The following is a 25876-nucleotide window of genomic DNA, read 5'->3' on the forward strand; positions in this document are numbered from 1 at the left end:
CACTGTTTGAAATATGGCAACCCTGCTTTACATAGACTCGTTTATTACTGTTTGGTCTTCCACAGTAACTGCCAAGAACTAAGAAACTAAACTTACCTATTGTTTAGGGCTTGGCATCCATTTTTGCTGGAATATAAATGTGAAAGCAACTGTCTGCTGTATGAAATATTTGTCATTTGTGCTGCTTTGGAACAAAATAGACAAATGCAGATGCACTGTTCACCTAACCATCTTTAGGTTCATGTCGGCTCAGCACTACTCTTACCATCTATTTGAGTTGCACCCCCTTTCTGCCATTGTCTGTGTATTCAGTGTAATATCTGTGTTGATATAAGACAGTTGATGGGTCTAGCCATACTTTTAACATTTCCCTAGAGCAGTGGTAGACAGAGAGCATTTTTAAATGTGCCTGCATCACTCATATGGGTTGGTGTGAGAAAATAGAGAAGAGAAAATAGATACTCCTGAAATGGAATAGTTGGAGATGATTGAGAGGGAAGTGTCCAAGGCTGTCCCAAGTATAAAGAACTGTTTAATTGAAGTAGTAGATATTTAACAGAAAAGAACTGTGTTTTCACTTCAGTAAACAAAATAGGGGAGTTCTGTTTTGACAAAATGATAGTAGCTGGTTCTCCTTTGTTTTGTTGCACATACCTCCTTTGTTCAGATTGGACTTGTTGTTAGCATACATTACTATTTATTTGTGCTTGGCCTTAATTGGCATGGTTTTGGAAGCGGCCAAGAGAACAAAGCTTTTCATTCAGGCACATCTCTGTAAAGAAATCTGTGTCCAAGGTTAATGTCTCCTATAATCTCTAATTTTACATTCCTTGGCTTCCTTCCATATGTTAGCAACATGAGAACTAGGTCACAATTTGTTTGTTTTTTTTATTAAAAAAAACCCATTTGCATTATATACCATAGGCATTCCTAGCTGAGGAAGCGAATGAATTACAGGGAGACAGGCGCTGGATGTGCTAACTAACCTCTGCTAGTTTATAAAACAACTTGAATTTCTTAATTGTATCTTTTTTAAAAAAATAATTGGGGGGTTTTTAAGTGGCTAGATTTGACTTTTATACATTTAAGCTGTTGCAATCTTTGGTGTTGTGATCATCAGGTGATATTTCTTGTTAGACTGGTTGCTTGGCAAACTTCTGTGTCAAGAAAATGCAGTACTGTAACTTAATGATGAATAGTGGCAATAATGGCAAAAATATTCATTCTGCAGTTATTTACTGGCTTGCAGTACTTGTTGAAGAACCAAATCCATCAGAGATTTTTACTTCATTCAGTACTAGGCACTGAGCCAACTACCCCAATAACAGTGATTCTCCATAATTGGCTGTTATTGAAATGCTCATTACAGATTATTATAGGAATAACACACACACTTGATAGCCATTTAAATTCTGTAGTTCTGTCCCATTCTCTGTTGAAGTGTTCAACGGCCATTTCATTCAGAAGGTGTAAGTGGCATGAGGTGCTTTGCAGTACCTAATTGTTGTTGTCTTCAAGTTTCCACCCTTGCTTTAATTTGGCTGCTTTACACTTTCATTTTGTGATGAAACTGGAGGCAGTTTATTTTAACAGTGAAGGACAATTTCAGCCTTTTGTAACGTGGCCCTTTATCACTGTAAATCTGTTATATGCAACTTTTCTTTGCTATTAGCCAAACAGTGCTTTTCCACTATGTCCAGCCACTATGACTTGTAAGAGACAACTTTATTTGTGTGAGTGAATTAGTTAATGTGGTTAAGATGGAAAGTTAATAAGTTCTAGTGTGTCAGGTAATTGTACAACTCTTCTCATTCCTCCATCAATCCTGGATTTGATTGATGAGTGTTCTATTTTTACATGCCATGGGCTGTTCTCTTCTTATTGGTTATGTTGCCATTATAAAGCCTTTAGAGGCCTTGAGGGAAAGGTGGCGTATAAAAATATTAAATAAACACAGTTTGATGCTGGGTAGCAGATAGTAATTGTGTTCATTGTAGCAAGCTTAAACAGTCTGTTGGTCTATGTCTGCACCTACTGCTCCAGCAGAAAATGAAAATAACTTGGTTTTCTCCTGGCAAATGCATTTTGTGACCTGTAAGGTCAGAATGAGAGAATCAGTGGTAGCTTGGCTAGCCTTTTATTTAATTTATGTTGCCTTCTGCACTGAGGCTGTGATACAATAGTCTCTTAAGTTACCATAAGAAATAGATATACTCTAATCCTCAAGAATATTAGTTTCTTTCTTTTTTAAAATTGGAGGTTTGTTTTGCAGGCTCAACTAATGGAGCAAGAAATGCTTCCAGGCATTAGGCTACACAATTAGAGTTAAGTTGTAGCCTTAAATTCATACTTGATGTATCTACACTGCACATGTAGGTGTTGGGAGTGATATTTTAACTGGGAAGTTTAAGAAACTGTCATTAAAGTCCTAACAAAATTCAATTTACAGCTGCCTGCTATATTGAAACTGGACAATGTTTGCAGTAATATTGTATGTACAAGGGAAGTGTATAGACCCTTATTTTTTATAATTGCAGAGTCACGAAATGTTTTGAGCACTGTTCTTTCCCCATTCATTGCAAGAACTTGAAGCAGCACTTAATGGTTTTTGTGTGCTTAAGACCTTTCATACATGTCATATTAAACCTGAGCTGCTGCTGTGATTGCTATGGTCATTACTTGGTGGAGTAGGTGCAAGTGGCTACCCCATGTGCTCTGCAGTTGTCATTTTGCTACATGTCGACTGAGTGGAATAATAAGAAATTTCTCCCTTCCTGGGCTGCAGTGGTCCCACCACTCACTTGATTTTGCTTTTCAGCCCATCCAATTGTTTGCCTGCTGCCACACCTCTTCATTACAGATTATTGAACAGTGAACCTAGCAACTTTGCCCCTTGGACAAGGTGACGCAGCATTAAGGCTGATTTCTTCGCGAAGAGGAAATGCAATGTCACTGCCAACAAACAGTAAGCTTTATAAAACAAAAGTACTTTATATGCTGCCTCTCTGTAACTAGGCATTTAGAAACCTGATCTTAATACATTTAACACTGTGCTTCTTTAAAGATCTTTATTGTTCAGTGTTAAAGTAGATTAGGTTAAACCTAACGTGTCATATAGTGAGAACTAGTGAGCAGCCTTTAGAGGACCTCTAGTTGTCTCCTTTGCCAGCATGCAAAACTGGTGACATTGAACAGAAACAGAGATTACGTATCTTACGTTTTGTGGTTAGTTGAATTATGCAAATATTACAGTGTCCACACTTGGGTTTATTTTATTTTCACCATGGGTCACGTAGTGAGTAAATAGAGGCTGATAAATTCAGGTTAAAAAGATCAACAACCAGATGCTAAGCATGTGTACTTGGAAGTAAGGTTCAGTGGGAATTAATCCTAAATAAGCATGCTTGGAGTCAAAACATTTCCAGCTACTTAAAAGCTACTGTGACTGTTGTAATGTGGAATTTCAGATAACTGAGCAGTTTGTAAGTGTACAGGTTAACCTAAAACTGATGGGCTGAACAAGCAGTCTTCATTGTTTATAGTAATTTAAATTCTGATAAAAAGTCCTTAAATATAGTGCAACACTTCTTTCATAAAAAAAACTTGATCATGGAAGCAAAGGAATATGTATACTCATAGCACATATTTGCAATTGCTTTTATTTTTTTAATATAAAAATTTATTCTAAAAACTGTTTAACACCTGGATTTTTTTTTAAAAAAACAATGCTTCCACCACCTTCTCCAGTGCTAGTTTTTCTCCCCTAAAAACCAGCAGTGACAAAATACCCCTATGAAATGGACCTGCATGTTTTTTTCCTACCAAGATATGGCTGAAGCTGCTATATGGCACATTGTTCAATAGGTTGGCGCTTCCGAGGCATCAAGAGCTCCAGGTCAGTGACAACACATTCTGAGCACATCAGCGGGGCTTGGGTTAGAGATCTGCAGAGCACATGGGCTGCTACCCATTTGTCCTCAATGTGCAATAGAAGCCATCTCCTGACATTCAAGTCAAAGTTTAGAATACTGTCCCACTGTAGAGGATTCAGTCTTCCTTTTTGGGAAGCGGTGAGGAAGCCAAGCAATTGTCAAGCATTCCACTCTCTCTTCCACCTTCAAACATAGTGTCAATCAACTGTACCATTATAGGTCCTGTTAAGCTTGTTGAATGTGAAATCTAAGCTATGGGTGGAAATAGGTTTTCGGTAAAGAGGGTTCGAAGCCTACAAAAAAGAAAAAAAGGAAGTGATATAAACAGTGTATTTACAGGGAGACAGTGGCGTAGCGTGGGTTGTTAGCACCCGGGGCAAGGCAAGTAATTTGCGCCCCCTAACCCGTGGATTTGCGCCCCCTAACCCCCAGATATTGCGCCCGGTGCGGCCGGCCCCCCCCTGCACCCCCCACGCTACGCCACTGCAGGGAGATTAAACTCTGGACATGAAAACCAAATACAACTTCTGCTAAAATCTCCATTGTTTTCCCCTCCCCTTAAAGTTATTTTGCTATTCTTTCCCCCTGCACTCCTAAAGTCTGTAATAGTGTTGTGTAGGCCTATGACAGCCAGACTGCGATAGAGGCGTCACCTAGCGGTAGATCGCTGGTGAAACCACTGGCACTCCTGAGTCCCTCTGCCATGGGGGGTGGGGGAGAGCGGCTGGCAGAGGCCAGCTGGTTTGTCGCTTCAGGAGTGACTGACTAGAAGAGCCCTCCATTGTGAAGGTGGAGGCAGCCCCCCCCCCAAACTGAGCGAGCCCTGATGCCTCGCTTGCTCGGGGAGGGGGGCTGCCTCTCCTCACCTGAGCAGCACTGTCTTTCCAAGCAGGCAGGCGGCAGCCAAGCGCATGGAGCCCGAGAAGCACCTTCTCAAGCTCCCTGCATCTGTCTGCCTTGTGTCTTCTTCCGCTGGGGTCGGCTGTCTGTTTCTTCATGGCGTGACCAACTGCCCCAAGAGCAAATCCACAGCCTGCCTTCCTGGGCAAAGGCAATTTGAGCTGCCAGTATGTTGCAGCTCTTCAGCTGCTACCAACACAGCCACTGCACATGTTTGCATCCCTCCACCCGAGCCACCTCTGCCTCCCTGCACACCATTCTGGTCTCAAGCAGCCTCCATGAATCCTTCCCTGAACAGAGTAAAACGAGACCTTCCTGTAGTCCTCAGCACACATTTGCACATTTCTTCCCACCCCTATGCACTGAGCCCTTTTCCAGCTCTTTCCTGCCCCCCCCCCCCAATGAAGTGAATGCTTACCATTTCATATCTTGCCCGGGAACGCTCACTTTGGAATCTGGCAAATTCCCGCCTGTCATGAATAGTGACCAGCAGCTTCCAAATTGCCAAGAGGACAATCCCCAGGAGCACAATGCTGCCTACCACAGCCAGTAAGATCATCATGGCATCAGGGGCAGTGCTACACTCTGGAAAGGAAAAGAAAGTGTCCTTATCAAGGATGATAAGTGTATCCAGTGTAAACATCAGAACTTGCCTTTTCAAGTACAGTTATTTATCAAGCCTGAAAGGTTCAGAACCAACAGCAGAATTTATGATGCAGTATTTCAGAGACAACAGTTAACTATTAACATATGGTCAGCTCTGCTAATTCATTTGCAGCATATATATTGTTGCAGCAGCTGAGTTTTTATATATCCCCAATCCAGCGAGTGGCTACTTCTGTGCACATATAAGGTCACTGGATGGGGAATTTCACATGTCTTTTTGCTTGCTGCATGCAATTTTAAGAACAGGTGGGGAACCTCAGCCTGGGCTCTTCCCAAGTTTCACCCTTTCCTCAGCCACACTCTTCCCAGGCCGCATTCTATTTCACCCGCTCCTTGAGCGTGTTTGCCTGGCTCAGAATGTGTCCTTGAACTCTGATAATGCCTCTTGCTTGTCTAGGTGGAAGCTAGAGAGGGGAATGCGGGTGCGTATACAAACTGGCCTACTTTACATGGATAAAATTTACATCCATTGCTCTGCCCCGTCCACCACTGGCATGCAGCCCCAAAGTCGCCTAGAAAGGATGTCCCACCCACCTCAAGCTCACAGCTCAGCTAATTTGACAGGAGACCAAGGCCAGGGCAGCAACTGCATTCAATTCCCTAAAGCTAAGGTAGGGCATAATACTCCCTAACTTTTCAACTACAAAAAGTATTAATTTTTTAAATTTTAAATCCAATATTGGACTCTTTCCCTGAAGTCTGGAGCTGTTTAGATCAGGAGCTTTAGATTATCATGCTATACCATTGCTTATCTAGATTCTTTTTTACTTTGGTCATAGTTAGACTTAAAAATAAGGGTGGGGATTTGGGTCTAGCCAATAAGCTCCAATTGGCTCGGATGTTTCTTCTGGCAAGTATGCTTGCAACACCGAGGTAAGTTGACTTCATCATCCCATCACACAAGGTCCTTCTGATGTGCTCCAGATGTGCCTGGCACTGATTACTGACCATCAAGCTTCATCACCTCTCACTAGTATTCTGTGGACCACTCCCTATGTGAATCTGTTCTTCTGGCTTAACCTACAAGCAGTTTTTCCCCCCATAGTGAAAATGAATTAGTGGTCAGAGCAATCCAAACCCCTCTTGTGCTCAGCTGTCTCCTCCCAGCTAAGCTGGACTCTTGTAGGCTGCCTTCAACAGAGCAATGCAGAACTGCCCCTTTGAAATATACAGACACAAGGGAGTTCTATGGGCAGCCAGTGAAAGGTCTCAAAACACGGTATATGGGGGGCAGGAGGCTGAGCTAGCCTAGGATCCCTCAGCATCAGGCTCAATCACTGCACCATCTCCAGGCTGGTGCAGCAATTTAAACCCTCACTTTCAGCCCTGGCTGTGGAAGTGGCCCCACAAAACTGCTCGTGTGTTTTCTGCACATCTGAAAAGGGAAAGTATCTAGGGACAATATCCAAACTCTTGTACCCTTATTGGTGTTAAAGGAAGCAAAATATTCTAAGGGATTCTCCAGTCAAGTCCACAACCAAACTTTTTTGCCTTGGTGGTATGGACAAACAGCACAAAGCATATACGATATAACAAACCTGGTTCCTTGAGAACAGTGATGTTTGTCTTTCCACTGGTGAGTTCCGTGTAGGTGAACTTCATCACACAGTCCTTCACTGGGTAAGCACACAAGACTGAATGAGGGTCATCAGTTTCTGGAATAAAATGTAACACAATCCTATTATAACACAAAGATTTAAAACCTTAGCATATTGTGGCATATGTTGAAAAGCATTTTAACCTATAACATATCCCCAGCATTAGATGCTCCCTTTGTTTTGCTGGGCATTTGTTCAGCGCATCAAAACACATGTTTGAATTACCATTATTTTGACCCTAGAAATGGAAGAATATGTTGAGATTATAAGTCTCTTGGGTCTCTGGATTCCTTTCAATATGACGGCCTTCCTGTTGGTACATATGGAGCAAATTAGGAAACCATTCAAGTGTCTAAAATTGTTGAAACCATTAACATAGTGAGTAGGTGAAAGATTGACTCGGCTGCATGCCTAAACATTTTGAAAGCTATGGATAAACACAACTCCAAGATTGCAAAGGAGATGTTGGTATGGCCCTGCCCTCCTTAAAGAGGAATTTCTATGTGTCTCTGAAAGAAGGCCAAACAAAACTGAAACTTGGAAGGCTTTCTTTGGAAGAGGAAGTTTCATTTCCTTATGCCAATCTCCATGGAGGAAGTAATTGTCTGGAAATAAGCTTAATTTTGCAATCCAGTTGGGGCACAGGGAGTAGCGGGGAGATGGAGATTAAAATATTCAACACTGATAAGGTCAATGTTGTGCATTACAGAAAAACATGCTGTGATAGATACGCTGCATAGGGTCAAGTGAAGGCATTAAACTGAATAGTTATGCGGCCAGAGATCTGGGGACAGGTCAGAAAACTGCATCCTCAGGCAGGTCTCATTGGCACATCTCTCACTTTTGCCCATATGGGTTTGCAGTTTTTAAACACTACTTTGTCCCCTTGGGGAATAAGCAATCAAGTTTCTAATGGGAGTGCTTAGAAAAAGCAAAACCACACTATGTATGTATGTATGTATGTATGTATGTATGTATGTATAAACTTTGTGACTACCAGCAATAATAATGAAACATAATTGAGCAATGCCATAGCTTAACAAAATTATAGCAGAAAGTAAAAAATAATACAGTGGTACCTCAGGTTAAGTACTTAATTCGTTCTGGAGGTCCGTTCTTAACCTGAAAATGTTCTTAACCTGAAGTACCACTTTAGCTAATGAGGCCTCCTGCTGCCACCGCGCCGCCGGAGCATGATTTCTGTTCCTAACCTGAAGCAAAGTTCTTAACCTGAAGCACTATTTCTGGGTTAACAGAGTGTGTAACCTGAAGCGTATGTAACCTGAAGCGTATGTAACCTGAGGTACCACTGTATTCAGTATCCTAGGCCAAAAGCCTGACAATAAAGTTTTGTTACCACCACACAGCAAAACACCAAGGCCCCTCAGACGTAGAAGTGTCAAAGCCTGGGTGTGAAAACAAGGAAATCCCATTTACCCAGCAACCGCATGTTTATGGGTGAGGCAGGATTGTATGGGAGGATTGGCTCTTCAAGTATCCTTGAGCAGGTTACTTTCCATCTGCCTGTCCTCCTGCTCCCATGTTAAGAATCTGATGTCTTCCCTTTTCATCTCTCTTACTGTGTGAGCATTTGGCTGCTTGGCAGATGGCTTGTGGACCATGTCAGAAGCACAGAGCTTTGCAGTCGCCACAAAGAGTTTCTGTCTCAAAGATGCCTGAACCTTCATTACTCCTGATAGCAGATGGCCCACAAATCCCTACCTGTGCATGTACAACTTCAGACCAAACTAAGAGCAACTGGTATACAGACATTCAGTCAGGAAAGGAATCAAATATAACTCTGCTAAACATCTTGAATTAGTCACATTTAATAAATGAATGCTCTTTAAACTAATTCTTTAAAATCGATTCAGTAGTGCATCACTGGAGAAGTTCTGATGGACCTTCTAAAACGGATGTCATGGAGGATGAGACACCTAGCCATAATGGAGGCTATGCACTGTCTCCATGAACTGTGGAGGCAATGCTGTGCCCCCATGGTCAGAGGTAGAATAATTCTGAATTTCAGTTGTTGGAAATTGCAGGAGGGTACTCTTGTGCTCAGATCCTGCTTGAAGGTTTCCCACAGGCATCTATCTGGTTGGCCGCTTTGAGAACAGGATGCTGGACTAGAAGGGCCATTGGCCTAATCCAGCCGGCTCTTATATTGTTATGAACCAGTTGTTGCTGAATTGCATCTCCCATCATCCCTAACCATTGGCCATGCTGGCTGGAGCTGATGGCAGCTGAAGACCCAACCACCTCTGGAGGACCATGGGTTCCCTATCTGCTCTAGAGCCTTACCAAGAAGTTAAACTAGTAAACGTTAACCAACAAACACAAACTAGCATGGGGACAAGCAAAGAAGGACGCCTTCACCACAGTATGGTTCCCCTTTACATACACAGCACAACAGGACAATAATCTATCCCCACAAACAGCATACAAATCAATTTGGCTAACCTGACCCAACAACTTACCCCCCCCCCCAACACGCCACACCGCAATCAACTGAATGCAGCCAACCAAGTTTGGGACCGGACCCCTAACCTCTCGCATTATCAATAAAAATAAATACATAAACAAAGGACCTACCCATGTGATGCTGACACAAACCCAAGACTAATAATAGGCAATAGAACAAAAGAACAGAATCTCCACCCTCTCTTTCCCCCCAAATGCAGTATGTCGATGACAAAAAATGTCTCTCACTAAATATAAAGGAACTGTGAAAAAAGACTGAATTGAAAGTGGAGACAACAGATGTACCTTAAGCGTGCATTTTGTAACACAAAAATCTTTAACAAAAAATAATTAAAACAAACAACTTAAGTGGCATTTGAGGGAAAGCATCGTATCCCAGTTTCTCATGCTAGTTGTTTGGAACACTGCTAAAACCAAGTATCAAGTTCACTTTTTGAGCAATAAACCAACAATTTGTAAAGGCTCCTAGGGTCTGATCAGACATTCCATCTCATCATTTTTGAACCCAGCTATAGATTTTCAGAAGAATGCACATGAAAGGCCTATCTGGTTTAGGCTAATAAGTAAAGCCCTAATAACAAAAGGGAGATTGAGAAAACGAGGCTCCTAAATGATGCCGGCTTCATTGCCAAGGGATTGCACTCTGTCCTGTGGATTCCTTTTGCTTTCCTCTTGCCTTCGTTTTTGAATACTCCACAGACAACAGTCTCATTTTGAGGCGCAAAGTGCTGACAAAGTGGAGATGTTATCAAAACTGCAATCAATCCACTGTGTTTGCATTTCAAAAATGTGCCGAATGGTTTTTATTGCCAGAAATTGCTTGAAGGGTCATTTTTGAGAGAAAGGGGAAAGTCGTGGGAGGAAGGGGGGGGCAGACACGGCTGTTTCAAGCTGTTTCTCCCCCGGCCCCCAGTGGATCATATAAGGACAGGCTGTTATATGAAATGAAAAGGCCCGTCAGATGGGTTTGCAGAAAAAACCCATCTATAGCAGGTTTGGCCGCTGCATGTGAAGGTGAAGCAGAAGGGTCCATTCTCCTATATTATTCAACTTCTATATGAAGCCAGTGGGAGCTGTCATCCAGGGATTTGGAGCATGGATGGCACACGTATTTCTCCCTACTCCATCAGAATTAGGAGAGGCTGTGAAAGTGTTGAACCAGAGCCTGGAAGAGGCTGGATCCCAATAGGACACTCTGGGGCAGAGGTGAGGAAGTATGTTCGAAGGAGTCCAATATGATCATTATGCCACCATAGTTATGCTCTGTCCAAATTGTGGTGGCTACAGAAGCCATAAAGTCCATGCCTCTGTTGGGACCCCATAGACTTGTAAAGCTGGTGCAAATCACTTCCCAAAAGTGGATCTCCAGAATTTTTCTGTTTGCACAGGAAGAGCTTTGCATGCAATTCAGCACAATATTGGCTACGTTATCTCTGCAGAGCTTAAGCATACGAGTTTGGAAAGCAGCTTCAAATGAAAAGCCTGCATTTCAGGGTTATCTGTATGCATGTTGTTATCTGAAGTTAGCTTTTTGCGATTGGTAGGCATCTGTATTTACACAAGTAGCCAGGAGGGCTCTAAGGGGCATTTTTAAGAAAACACACACACATGCTGCACCTCTGTGGCAGTTTTGGATGCCATTAATGAAAAAATCTGGACTTTTCTCCCTAGGAAAGTAGATAATGGAGTCACATTTAAATAGCAAACAAACTCACCAGACAGACAAAGAGGAAGAAAAAAAAGATGTTGCAACATTTGCATTGGCAAATAGTCATTGTCTGTGAACTGGCGGGAGTGGGGTTGAGCCACAAGTACAGCTAAGCAGCTACAGCTGTGATGCCCCCCACCCCGCCAATGCCACACACACACAAAGGAATGTGACAAAAGGTTTAACACAACAGAGCTTGAAGTCCAGAGATACCAAACTACTCAGTCCACATGACAATGTACTCCAGACAGAGAGCGGCTGGCTATATCTGTTGCCATTAGATCATGCAGCAACAATTTCCTTTTAACTCAGAGGTGGACTGCAACTCCCATCAGCCCCAGTCTGCATGGCTAATGGTAAGGGATGTTGGGAATTGTAGTCCAGCAACAAGTGGAGGGCCACAGAAGGACCACTCCTGTTTAACTGAAACACTTGTCTCCTGTATCACTAGCCAATATATCGATACAATCAATATATTGTATAGATACAACCTCTCAGCTACTTCTTTTCCTGTGTTACGCGCACGGTTGTTCTTTAATGTTCCTTTCCCTCACAACTCTAATACATCCAACCATTTGTCTACATTTTAACAAAATACATTCCAAATTCCCTTTCACCTAAAGTGGTGAGACTTTGATAAGCAGCATCGACTTCTGCCAGGATTCTGCCTAGTTTATCTTGCCTGTACTTACTGAGAACATCCACTCGAGTAATGATCTCGTCCCGGCAGTGTTTTTGGCAGGTCTGGTTGTCAGCCAGTCTTCCTGAGTTAAACAGCATACACTCAATGCAGTCCCTTAGAAAGAGGAATGAGAGGAGATTGATAGACTTCCCTTCAAATCACATCTGCGTGCAGTGGAGTCTGCCCCCATAGGGAATGGGGCACTGCCCCACCAACCTCCGTTTACCCTCGGCCGGTTCCCACCTGCCTTCTTACTTAGAACCAGTCCAGGGAAGTGGCACTGCCACCAGCTTCCTCCTCCTTAGTCTCAAGTGTTCCCATTGTAGAACTCAGCAGGAAGGAGGATGGGAGCGAAACTAGAATTAGTGGGTTCTGTCTGTCACTGGTTTTGTCTATCCTCTCTGGCTCCACCGACTGTTGGCCTCCCTGTATTCTGCCCCACAAGTCTCAGTGCACAGTAGCAACCACTATTTGCCTGGGGAATAACAAGGACAGACATTTTCTCAAAATAAAACCTTTCCCCCTCTGTGGCAACCACATATAAAGGCTGCTGCTGATTTTATTGGTACAGGAGACATGGCTACACATTTGTTTCTTGTATGTAAGGAGAAATGGTTCCCATTCAAGAAGAAATAGTCACTCTCTAATAATACTTTTTAAAAAGGAAGAAAGGGGAAGTGATAAGAAGAACCCCAAAAAGGATTTGCACTGGGAAATTATATTTAGGACAGTCCTGTTTTGTAGAGAAGGTATCCAACCTTTGGAGGCTAATACAGAGAATTAGCCAGTTAAGGCTGTGTAAAATTGAAATGAAAAAGAAAATGCATATTGCTTCAGATCATTTTGCATTCTTTCATGCATTTCATTATACACAATACTATTAATGCATGCCTCCACAACATATGAACTGTCAAGCTGAAAACACAGCATACTAGGCACATATTACAGCTTCATAAACCTGTTTTTGCTATATGATTTGGAATTGGGGGGAAATGGAGGTTGTCAGATACCTGACAGGTTCCAGTACATGAGCAAGGAGTTGCATTCAGCTTGGGGGTGGCAGGGTGTCACCAGCTGTACAAGCCTGAACAAGTGCCATTAAGCAAAACAAACATCCATCAATGCAAGCCAAATGGATGTTAGAACTATAGAACACAGCAACACAGGAAGCTGCTTTATAGCAAGTCAGATTATTGGTCCTTGTCTATGCAGACTGGGAGTGGTTCTCCAGGATCTCGGCCAGGACACATTCCCAGTCCTGCTTGGAGGTGTCGGGGATGGAACCTGGGACTTTCTGCTTCCAAAGCAGCTGCTCTCCCACAGAACTACATCCTTTGCTGCCTTGCATGAAGACAGACTTCCTGGGACTGTTGGGTCTCCTACCCTCTAGCTCAAACGGATTTCCCCCAGTTCTACCTTTTTAACTGCTGAGGCCAAAAACTGATCCAAAGACTTCAGGTATGGAAAGTACTTCAAAGCTACGGTCTCATCTACAATAAGCCGTAATAAGCACAATGGACTCATGGATGTAGTCTTAGACATGTCACATGTCTCAGCTGCAGATTCCCCAACTGAAAAATGGGAATATTGATGCGCTACCTCACTGGATTCTAGTGATAAGTAAAGTTCAAGCTGTGATGCATCATCACTTCCTGATTTTTTGTAGGTATATCGGCAGGTGGGATGGACACCAATGAAACTGGAGAGCGACATAATCAGGCACTGTCATCAAGTTGTTATTTGAAGGGTTTTCACTCTAGCTAGCTCACACAATACCTTTTTGTGCTGCAGACGCCTGGGCAGGTAGGGCATTTCTCACACGTCTCTCCAAAGGCACCCGGTTCTGTGCACTGGCATTTCCCACAAATGCAGTTGCCTCGGCCGCTGCACATCTGGCCATCGTTGGAAAGGCACTGGCCCGTCTCTGTCGAGCAGTTGCAGTTGTCCCCGATGTAACCACGGTGGCATTTGCACTCCCCACAGTGGCATTCCCCATGACCTGGAGGCAAATTAAACAGCAGGTGTCACTTATGCTGCCAACAAAATGGGGACACAGTTCTGGAAGACAGCTGAAAATCCAATTAAGAGGCAGTAATGCTACCCAAGAGCCAATGTGTTCAATGATACAAAGCTGAGCTTGGCTCTGTGCTTGAGTAAAAATGTCTTAGCTCAGCCATAGACTCGCTGTGAGACTTTGGGCACATCACTGTTCCTCACTGCTGGTCTGAAAATGGGGTATCAAATGAGCTACCTCACAGGATTGGGTTGAAAGAAAACACATTAAAGATTGCAATACTGTGTAAATTAAAAGTGTTATGTAGTAGTAAAAAGGGCAATAGCAGGAATGAGTAAATAAAAACTGACTGTGGAGGGAGATATCACATTCAGCAAAAAGTGTCACCTACAAACTGGTGTAGTTCTCACAAGCTGCACATGAGATGGTAATCCCATCTGCTGTCAGCTGTACCCCGTCAAACTGCAGGTGGGGACTCGCTTTACTGAATCCTCTCCACAACAACCCAAACCAGCCAACCAACAAGGATAAACAAAGCACATGTAACATACTTCTGATGCCGACAAAACAAGCCTTGCCATCCTCTACATAGGAATGTAGCAAAGCCCCAAATCATCAAGCTGGCCAGACATCTTATTTGTAACACATGTATCCCTTCCCTCTTCCCTTCAAGGGTATCCAAGGATGGTCCATTTTATCCTCAACCACTGCTCTGGAGATGACAAGTTCCCGCAAGTTCTATCAAAGTCTCTCTGGGCTAATGGTTGCATGTGCAGAGTGTGGTCCACTCGTGCAACAGGACTAGCCCATCCCTTGGCCTCTAAATCTGCTTTGGAGGGGGGGGGGAACAGAGCAAGTTTAGGGGTCACACGGGGAGTAGGAAGGGGAGAAAAAGTCCCATTGTGGAGGTGAACCTCATACCCCACTTAGCACTACATGGAATTCCACTCTTGGGCTCAACCCCAACACACTCAACACCAGAACTCAACAAAGGCTAGAATTAATTGGCATGAGAATAGCTACACAAGGACTGCTAGACTAAAAAGTAAAAAGTAACAAGGCTATACATTTGATATGTTCCGGAAAAAAGGACACTTTTAAAACGGGTGGCATCTCATTTGTAGATGCAAGTGTAAGCTGTACAGCGTACAAACCAGGGGGCTAAGCAAGAAAATTAAAATAGAAGCAAGTTCCTAGTTATTGTTTCAAGTGGAGCAAAAGTTCAGACACATTCTTTTTGGCTCTTGATTATTTACTGATGCAGCTGAAGGAATATGTTCTTAGTTAAACCCCACCCTCTTTTTTTCGTCTGTTTTGCACTAACAAATATTTAATCTTATTAAATATTTTCATCTCAGAGTCTCTTTCCTTGTTTTGAAATAACAGATTCTACTTTGCGCCAACACCAACAAACATTAAAAGGCTACTACAGACCTTGCAGCACTGCTGTTGACAATATTTTGCAGCAATCTCTCCCTGGAGGAATCATTTCTTAGCTGCTTATGATAAAAACCATTCACAGAGGTCGTGACTTGCTATTTAGGATACTTGGAAATAAGAGGATCTTAAAAAGCAGGCGTATCTGAGCCAACCAAACAACTCCAGGCCAGCCACTTTGGGATGTTCAACATATTTGAAAAGTAAAGGTCCCTGGCTCCCCTCCTTAGACATTTGGGTGGGGGTGGGGGTGGGGGTGTGTAGAATCTGCAGTAACTTTCCTACTAGAGTCAATGAGGTTACATTGGAAAGAAAACATATATAACATAATGCCTTGATTTATTTAATCCCCCCCCTCTATTCCAAAGGTGAACAGTCTTTGTTTTAATGTATTGCTATCTCATGTGAACCTCGCAGCCGCCTTTATGGAGTAGATTAGGCTGAGGAAAAGTGACCTGCATTGAAAGTTTCGTGGCTGAACCCAACACTCACTCCTGCTTTCCTCGTACATGTCTCCTTGGAACTGTAAGGGCTTTGGACAAGTTCTGCATAATGCGAAGCAGGATGGAAGAGGTACATTAGCAGTAACCTGCAGGCCATTTCAACCTAAGAGGGTTGTGGATACAGCCCCCCCAGAGTTTCTGGGAATCCTGTGAATGCTGCTTGACACTCCAAAGCCAGCATCACTTCCAGAGCGGCACATAACACATAAATAATAAATTGTAACAAAAGCACTGGAGTGCTAAAGATGGCTTATTATACAGACAACAACTTTTAAAACATCCAGGAATATAGATTCTGGTTCAGCTGTGAAATTCCCAGTTCTAACCACAGGGTTAAAGACAGTCCACAAGCCCATGTCCCCCATACTCACCTGACATCAGGTGTGGGGCAGGTAAGGAAGCAGCTACAAAGAAAGACTTGCAAGCTTGCAAGTTAGAAGTTATTTTGCTGTCAGCAAGCCCCACTTTGTCTGCCTGAAGGTGGCACTGATGGCAAGGTTGACGCCAAGATACTAAACCAAGTGGTGTTTTGTTCATTTAAAAAAAATGAATCATCAAATGGGACTGTCCCTCCTCTATGGTAGCAGGTAGCTACTGTGGTATGTTATTAAGTATGGCACCACCCAGCTTTTCTGAAAGTGTATTTGATGCTTTTGTCTGTTTCTAGATAAAAATGACAACAAAGTCAGGTAGCTCTCAAAAGTAGCAGTGAATGCTGCTCCTGCCAGATGGGAGAAGTGCATGTATTTTGACTCAGACGCAAACTGAGGTTTTGTGCTGTGGAGAATTCTATTCAGAAAGAGAGGCACTGGTTAATTTTTGTTGTTTCCATTATTGCAAGGAAAATCTTTGGGCACTTAAAAAGTTTGCTCAGCTGGAATTACCGTGAAAGAAATTGAGCTGCAACTGGTTCATTACCAAGATTAAACCAGCTTTTAAGACACGAATGCATTAAGAATTCCCAAGTCTGTGGCAGTCCGTTTGATATTTCTTATACACCCCCCCCCCAATAAAATTAAGAGACAGCGAGGGAGGGAGAGGTCAGGAACCTTTACAATATGTAAAAGGCTGTCTTGGAGAAGCCTTCTGACTCTAAAAATAAATGCTGGAAAAGCACAGCGCCCTTCTGCAGAGCAGACATAAGTCTTCCTGGTAAACTGGAATATAATCTCAGCCCAAGAAGGTAAAGTGCATTCTAAAAACAAGTCAGAGGTGTCAAAGCAACATACAGAGACTGGGTGACTAACACGTCTGAAACAGGGCATTCTGCCTACTTCAGTTTTAAAAAATGCTATGCCTGAAATTGAACTATTGCAGCAGGTTTCAATTGGTGAATGAGTTATGTTGCTCTTCAAACAAAATGTCAGCTATATGATAGTAAGGTACCAGTATCAAACGTTGAAAGCATTTCTCTCTCTTTTGGGGGTGGGGGTAGTATCAAGAAACACGCATCTGTACCCTAGCACCTGTTCCTGTTAAATAAATATATTTTGTGCACTTGATAAACCCACCATTCTTGTTTTGGTTTTGCATCCAATTTATTAATGCCGTTTGCTAGAAATATTTCACCTCCTGCTTGCCACAAGGAGCTTCTTCTAGTCCAACTCTGAAATGAGATGTCAGATGTTTCCTGCTCTTCCACTGAAAGCAGTAAACCTAATTCCATGTTTAAAATCAATAGCCATATTTTATTAGAGTGCTCTTAAGAGAGAGCAGACTGACAACCTGATCGTTTCCATGCAACATTCTCAGAAGCTCTCTCCCCTAGATCTCTATGCTTGTAAAATCAGTGTCAGGCAAGAGTGCAGTCTGAGCAGGCAAGTGATTCACAACTGCCCTGCACCACCACTGGCCTGTGTACATATGGATGCAGGCTTCTGAGTGCACAACCCCAAGCAGGATGAGGGGTTTTGTATTCAAATCGGAATTATGCTCACACTTCAACAGGGCCAGTGCAGTCGCTAGTGATACACACATCTGTACCTTTGGAAAAGAACCAAAACAGCTGGGAAGTTGGGGCGGGAGGGGGAGAGTCTACACCTTAGCCTTTCCACACTACTGAGCCCTGCTCACAAAACAACTGGTCAGCAGGATGTAAATTTCTTTTAGGGCTAGGCACTTGTAGCACAGACTACAACTTAAATGTGTTGTAGGACAGAGTACAGCTGCAGGTTAAACAGTTGTGACCAAAGACACTTATTTTCTATGGATGGCCATTACTGTGGGATGAATACGGAATGAAATGGATCTTTGTGAAGACTGGGTGTTTTTCAGCAAGCGATAACAGACCCTTATTTTTGCAGGATGAAAACTAACCAATGCCTTCACTGAGCAACTGCAAATGAACAGCTCACAGTAAGGTAACAGCCCCTCTGTGGGATAGTTCATAGCCACCACCATAAATTACAGCTGTAATATGTAAACTGTCCCGATATTAGACAAAACAGAGATACCGGTATCACTCCTTCAAGCTCGGAGTCCTGCTGCTAAATTACTGCCACAGGAGATGAGAACACCATCATGTCCATCTAGCTCAGGACTGTCTACACTGACCGGCAGCAGCTACCCAGGGTTTCAGAAAGGGCTCTCTCCTGTTCTACCTGGAGGTGCCAGGGATTGAACTTGGGATTTTCTGTGTGCAGAGCAAATGCTCTGCCACTGAGCCACAGCTCTTTCCTTAAATATTATTGGTTTTGTTATGGTAAAAGGCCCTGCAGTTTGCCTCCCGTGTACTTTAAATTACCTTCCCAACTCCCAGGAGATGAAAACAAGACACACGGGCCAGCTAAATCAACAGATTCATGAGTCGGGAACTTGCAGCAGTCCCAGAAACAATGCTGGTTTCACCAAAGCTATTTCCTTTCTCAACAAGGGAGATGGATACATAGAACTGACTCAGACTCAAATTCCGAGATGCAGCCCATTGCAGCTAAATAAGCAAAGACTGTCTTGCTGTTGTCCAGGGGCTTGGCAGGATGCTGCCCTGGCCTCCTTTGCCCCCATTTCATGCAGGAATCCTTGCTAAGTGAACAAGGCACAACAAAGAGACCATCTCCCTTCATCTCTTCCCTCCCCCTCACTTTCCGTTTTTCTCCACTCCTCTGCCTTTTCAGCAGGAGTGTCAAGAGCACAATACAAATTAAGAGATTTGGCACAGTTTAAGACACAGACCTCCACGCCGCAGCTTTTCTGCAATTTGTTTACAAGGACACATGCCAGTCCTCATTGTGTTTGTCTGGGTTTTTGAAAAAAAGGAAAGGAAAACAAAACCCAAGTGGAACCATTACAAATAGATTAAACTGGCTGAGTAGCATTTTTTATTTCCCAAATGGAAACTCCTAAAAATAAATAAATGCATGATTGCCCGTGTGTGTGTGTGTGTGTGTGTGTGTGCGCGCGCGTGTGTGTGTGTGTGTGCATGGTGCTGGATGGGAGCTCTAATGCAGTCCAATTAAGTTTCCAGCATGGAGAGAGATGACTTATACAGAAATAAGGCAAACAAGCTAACTTCTGTCTCTTGCACCTTAAATCATAATGGGACTCCAACTAAAGTCAGCAGCAGGACTCCTACTTATTTTAATGGAGCTGGATTGTACCCTTATAAATGGTTGGCCACTGGGCAAACAGGATGCTGGCCTTTGGTCTGATCTAGCAGGGTTCTTCTTATGTTCTAAAGAGAGAGATAAGAAACGTCAGTTGTGCTCTCCACTACATGGTGGGAGAACGAAACACTACTGTTGAGAAAAAATGAAGGGGTCCTCAAAGTATCCCTGAGCACAATTCAAAGTGCTGGTGTTAACCTTTAAAGCCTTAAATAAAGACATACATCTTGGTCCAGGTTCATTTAGGGCAAGGGATATCCAACATGTTTTGGACCACAACTTCCCCCAATCCCATTCAGCATGGCCAATAGTCAGGGATGCTAGGAGATGCTGTGGTTGAAACATCTGGAGGGCATCACATTGGCTATCCCTGATTTACAGAATGCTTTCTCCCACAGAAGACACTATCCCCTAGAATACACAATCATCATCTGAGGAGGTGGGAGCAAATGTTAGGTGGTAGTTACAAGCAGCGGGACCTTTTCTGTAGCAGCCCCTACTGTGGAACTCTCCCCTCCCTAAAGCCTACTATGGCAGCTCTGCACTGCTTCTTACATTGTTAGTGAAACGTTTGGGGTCTGAGACCTAAAATGGTTAGGTAGCTTGGGATTCCGACTCACTAAAGCTAATTTTTATATTGTTTGCTGTTTTTGTCTAGAAGACTCCAATTTATAAAGTTGATACTTGGGGTGTTTTACAGTAGTTTTACTGTTATTTCTACATAATGTTGCATGCTGCCTTGCAGGCTTTGTTTGGTGGGATTCAATTTTTAAAAAATAAGTAAGTACAAACTTTAGAGGAATGTAGGAAAAAGTTTTGAACTTTGGAAAATCTAGAAGGTTGAGTTTAGAAACAGGGTATAACAAGAAGCAGTTCCTTCTTAGGCAAACAAGTTAAACAGCTTCCAACAGAGTTATTTCCATGACTCAAGAAAGGAGCATTAGCTTCTGTCTACATTCCAAAATAGCACAAATAAGCAGGCATCACACACTGCCACACAGTGAATTTTGCACAAGGTAGCAGACGCTCTCCCAGATGTTTTTCCTGGGATGGCAGACTACTAGGGCTAAAAGAGATTAACCAACTGTGAAGATGGGAAAAGCTAGAGCACTACCAGACTCAAGAGAATAAAAAAAGATTCCAGCAAGACATGAATCTGCACAGCTGCTTGTATATTGTGAAATCAGACTGTGCACAATCTATAAGATTCTGAAGAAAACCCAGAATCACTTTTCCCAACTCCCACAATTTCTGCTTTTTGCTTTGAAACAAGAGGGAGGATGCCTGAGCAAAAAACCCTCACAGAAACAACTGAGCCTCAGGACAAATAATTAAAAAGTTAAGCCAACTTGTCCTCCCTGTTCCACTATCTTCTGCCCACACACACTACTGTAACTGGGAAAAAATATGATAAATATAATAAATCAAGAATGAGAGGATGGGGGGGGGGGTTGATGTAAAAGCATCCACTATTGGTCACTTTCTGGTAGCTATTCCGCTCACTGTATTCTGGCAACGTGCTGCTCACCTGCTCAGCAGGATCACATATAAAAAGAAATCCAACCCAACCAATGAATGTGTGCACTCCAGTTGTACACTTAGGCCTATGTTGTGCAGTAGAACTTAATGCAACCTCGTAGGGATCCTTTTTCACCCCAAGTGAGAGCTGCAAGCCAAAAGGGGGCAGGGGGAGGGGAAAAAAAGAAATGCAATGCCAACAGTGGCTGTATAGATCCAAGAGCTGGTGGTTCCATTTTCCATTTCCAGACTGTAGTGCAAGGAGACTGGAATGCCCCCAATAACACATTTCTTCACCTAAGAAAGCAGCATACATGTTGTAGCACTGGGGTTATATGGGCACCACACCCTGGGTGTATATGAAAAGATGTGCCTTGCCCACAGAAACTGCAACAGGGCAATTCCCAAACATATTTCAATAAGCTCACCATTATGCAAAATGAAGCATTGGGTTCATTCCCCTCACAAAGCTACAATTCCCAGAGTGATTTAACAATCAGTCCCTCTTTCTCAGAGCACTCTGGAACAACTCTTACCTCTGTGAGGTGAACAAGGGTCTCCTGGCAACTCTCAGCACCCTTAAGAAACTACAGTTCCCAGGATTCTTTGGAGGAATCCATTAGCATTTCAAGTGATGCGGCAGGGCTTTAAATGGATGGTGCAGATGATGCCTTATGCAACAAGTCACACAGATACACAAACATGCCTCATTGGGAGGCAGTATTTGGAAAAACACAGCTCTTCCAGAACATTACACTTCTTTAGACTGTACAGCACCCTCAGTCTTGCCAACCCTTCTCATATAAATCATTCAGCATTCACAGATGCAGTTATTACTGAGAACATCGTCTTTTTCCAATTATTCCTAATGTCATTTATTTTGAGTCAGCATTTTCCATTTAGTCTGTGTTGTTTCGTTTTTTTTACAAAAACCACAGACTTCAGCCACTACAATTGTCTTCATTATTATTATTATTTATTTGCAAATTTAAGAAAGAAGGGAAACAAAAAAGAAATTTTAAAAAACGAAGGGAGAAAAAAGAGGCACTATATAAACAACAACAATAATTAAAAACACTGTCAGTTCACATTAAGGATACCTAGATCATGAAGTCATTATAGTCTTTCCACCATCCCTCCAGTTTGCTTCCTGTCTTCACACACACCCTTGTTTTTCATGCTCTCAGCAGGGGCTAAGAAATGACTGGAGTTAATTTAGCAGTTGGCAAAAAGCAGGCGTCCAACCCTTCCCCTTCTAGACTCTCGAGTTTTGTGACCTTTGCACATGTTAAGGATGAAGGCTTTCCTTAGCAAAATTATTCAGTCCCTCCTTTTCTGCAGGCAAAAAGCTTCAAATAACCTGTGAGTGTTCTGACCATTTTTTCCTTTTTGGTCAGATGACTAAAAGTACTGAATTTTCATGAAGGCCATGGAAGCTTTCATTAAGACAACTTCACAACAAAGTGTTATACACTAACCATAAGCCGCTTATGTCTTAAACAGGAAAACACAAAACTATGCAGAGGTGTGTTTTTACATTCCACCTCAGCCTTCAACATGTTAACTTGACTTAACAGGGCATGTATGTCAACCCATGTGAATATAAGCTTGCAGTTCCACTTCAAGCTCATGCCACTTTAAATCAATGAGTCTTTAAAGCGCCACTGCACTCGTTGCCCTAACCACCCACTCAGGCCCCTAAAAAAAGAAACAAAAGTGGGAAAAGCAGTGGATGCCTTTAGAAACTCTTTAAGTGTGTGTTATTGCCGCTTCCTGAAGAACCAAAATTTACAGGACTGGATGCTCACTGGGAGAACAAGGAATATCATAGATTCTTGTCTGCACATCTCTCACACACCCCAAGTAAACCATAATCTGTTTATTCCCAGCATTCATTTTTTTAAAAAGGATATGTGCCTAGCATTTGAAGAGTCAGGCAAAAATGTACAAACACTATTCTCCTTTCTGTGTGAGAAACCAGACTGCTCCCCCTTTTCAATTTTTGGGTCCCCCTTGCCCATACCAGAAAAAAATATTGCAGACGCCCATGTGGAAGACCTCTCTCATATCCTTGGACAAGTAACCACATGAACAAGCAGTAGCAGAGCTGTCAGCTGTGGAAGGTGGAACCATCCAATGCAAAAACACACAGGGGCCTGTCAAAGACCCAAGGGTCCAAGGCATAGGGAGTGGCTGGAGCAGCGTGGGACCCCTTGACCCTACCAAGAGAAAGCTGTTAAACCACCTCAAAATACCAATCTCATACATTTGTTGTTTTAAACCTAGGGAGAGCAAGCCCTGCCCTATTATGGGCCAAGCCAAATGGGATATTCAGTCACGTTGCCCCTGTCATTCCTCTTCTCCCACCCCGCCAAAAAATATAAATAAATTACAGAACAAATATCACGGGAGGCTGCTCTCTACAGCGTAAACTGCCATGGAAGCAGCTCATTTGCCTTTTCCCAACACAGTGCATTCTGCACTACATGGGGAAACATCCTACCAGACGCATGTAAGCTATCAATTGTTGGGATTAGCAGGGGAAATTGTCTTGGTGGGGGAAAAGCACCAGGGGTGGAGGTGGTGGGGAGAAGGGAAAAGAGAGAGGGTGTGAATGCATCACAGGCCTCAGAGGAATCTGCAGCCTCAGAATGTTGCACAGCAGTGGGCCACACCACCCTTTGCCTCAGCACCGCCATCCGAAGGTGCTATATGTGCTTAAGAGCACAAAAGGAAATCAACAGTTGGGGAAGGAGTGTAGCTTAGTGGCAGAGCACCTTCCTTGCATGCAGAAGGTCCCAGTTTCAATCCCCGGATCTCCATTAACTAGGCAGGACTAGAAAAAACTCTTTTGAGACCCTAAAGAGCTGCTCCCAATTAAGCGCAGGCAGGACCAAGCTAAATGGGCCAATGTTTTGATTTGGTATTAGGCAACTTCTGATGTCTCTGTGTAACAGGTTAAGCCTCTGTGCCTCTTCATTTCCCACACATTCTGCCTTTTCCCCCTAACTTGAATGCCCAGCATAAATGCAGCAGGTTCATCGAATCCATAAATTTACAGATAAGAGCAGCTTACATGATAAATGTATAGCTGTTATAACCTGGGCCAGGACTGGAGGCGAGAATGTCTGGGGAAGGGAGTAAGTGGGAGGCAAGGAGAAAAAGTTAAGGATTCTGCTGAAATCTCCCTGCTTTTTGACAAGCCGGAAGAAAGAGTCAACTAATATGCTAAGCAGCATGCCTTACTGAGATGACTGGATTTCAATAATCCAAAAGGGATGAGCAAACAAGGGGTCATTATAAGCAGAAACAGAGATCTATTTATTTTACACCCATCATCTTTGTGCAAATTGTGAATTTCTTTCACAACTTTGCTGACTAGGAAGTTTGATTTTTTCCCCCCTCTTCCCCTGGAAAGGAAAGTATATGGGTCACAAGGATTTCTATACTCAAGGAAGTCTCCTTTGCTGCTCCAACCATCCTAGATGTATCCAAACAATACTTTGCAGTATACTGAAAATAATAGTTGGATTATCAGTTCAGCTGCCAAAATGGTCTTTTGGGTTTTCAGAGTTAAAAAGAGTTGGTGCATGCAACAGGAATTCACTACTTGGAGGGGCTTTGTATATACACAGCTCATGTCTTTTTAGTGCTGGTGCCAAATTCATTCAGATGCTGAACAGTTGCTTTCACTTTTTATAGGCTTTGGACATGAATGGAATAGCGATTCCTGTGCTACCAGGATGGCGCTTTAGTGCTTTTCTCATCAATTAAAAAAACAAAGATTTAATCCTTCCCACTATGTTCATGCTATCTTCAATCTAATGCCAGCAGTGCAATACCACATTCCCATATTGGGGGAAACAGCTCTGCTGCTACTGCTTGCATCTATTTCTTTACTAAACAGGACTAAATGAGCATTTGAACATGCACATCCAGCACAAAGTTATTTTAAACCACAAATTTCAAGTAAAGGTTTCAGAAATCAGAGGTTAATACAGGGGGAAAGGGTAGCTTAGCAGATCTGAAAAAAGGAACAAAAACATGCTAGATAAGCACATTCAGAAATACAGTAGCACTTACTCAGCACATGCACATGTTTTAAGATGATGTATTAATTGAGGAGAGAGGTTTCAACTTCGACAGTGATTACTCAGCCGGTAGCCATTTTAAAAAAGCATGTGACAGTTGCATGATTTCATTCCACATGGCAGTGCCAGATGGGATCTAAGAACTGCCTTTTTATCAACAACAATATATAGTGCATCCTGTTCAAGTACAGTGGTACCTCGGGTAACATACGCTTCAGCTTACAGACTCCACTAACCCAGAAATAGTACCTCGGGTTAAGAACTTTGCTTCAGAATGAGAACAGAAATCGTGCGGCGGCGGTGTGGTGGCAGCAGCAGGAGGCCCCATTAGCTAAAGTGGTGCTTCAGGTTAAGAACAGTTTCAGGTTAAGAATGGATCTCCGGAACGAATTAAGTACGTAACCAGAGGTACCACTGTAGAATGTGAAGACTCTTCCCAGCTACTGAGTCCCAACTACACAGGAGAGGAGAAAATATATCCAGAGTCATTCGTTAACCAGCAGTGGAAGAGCAGGGGGCACAGAAAGGGCAAGTATATTTCAATCCAGATGGATGAGTTGTGACCCACATGTTAAGAACTGGTTCATAAGGGACAACTGCATATTCTTGCATATCATCAGGGTTCCTTCCAACTCTTATGATCCTATGATTTCTGATTATGCCTGCTAGCTCAGTAGAGAGCTGACAAGCAACAGGTGTGCCTGCTAGGCAGAAGCTGCAGCCCAAGATCCAGGGATACCA

At 43.0% G+C, this 25876-nt stretch overlaps 2 protein-coding genes across 3 annotated transcripts in view; one reads left to right on the forward strand and one right to left on the reverse strand.

Annotated features, from left to right (window-relative positions):
- The window catches only part of UMPS (uridine monophosphate synthetase), a 54929-nt gene that overhangs the window by 7562 nt on the left and 21491 nt on the right, over positions 1-25876 (forward strand). The window lies entirely within an intron of this gene.
- Positions 3257-25876, reverse strand: part of ITGB5 (integrin subunit beta 5) — a 79316-nt gene continuing 56696 nt past the window's right edge. For both annotated transcript variants that reach the window (XM_083737890.1, XM_083737889.1), the window contains exons 11-15: positions 13747-13969; positions 11981-12084; positions 7037-7153; positions 5251-5417; positions 3257-4225 (exon numbers count right to left, since the gene is read on the reverse strand). In XM_083737890.1, the coding sequence (XP_083594016.1) occupies positions 4130-4225; positions 5251-5417; positions 7037-7153; positions 11981-12084; positions 13747-13969 (707 nt within the window). In that variant the 3' untranslated portion in view covers positions 3257-4129. The remainder of the gene's footprint in view (positions 4226-5250; positions 5418-7036; positions 7154-11980; positions 12085-13746; positions 13970-25876) is intronic.

Source organism: Podarcis gaigeae (assembly GCF_964106915.1).
Source record: "Podarcis gaigeae genome assembly, chromosome: 1".
Classification (NCBI taxonomy): Eukaryota; Metazoa; Chordata; class Lepidosauria; order Squamata; family Lacertidae; genus Podarcis; species Podarcis gaigeae.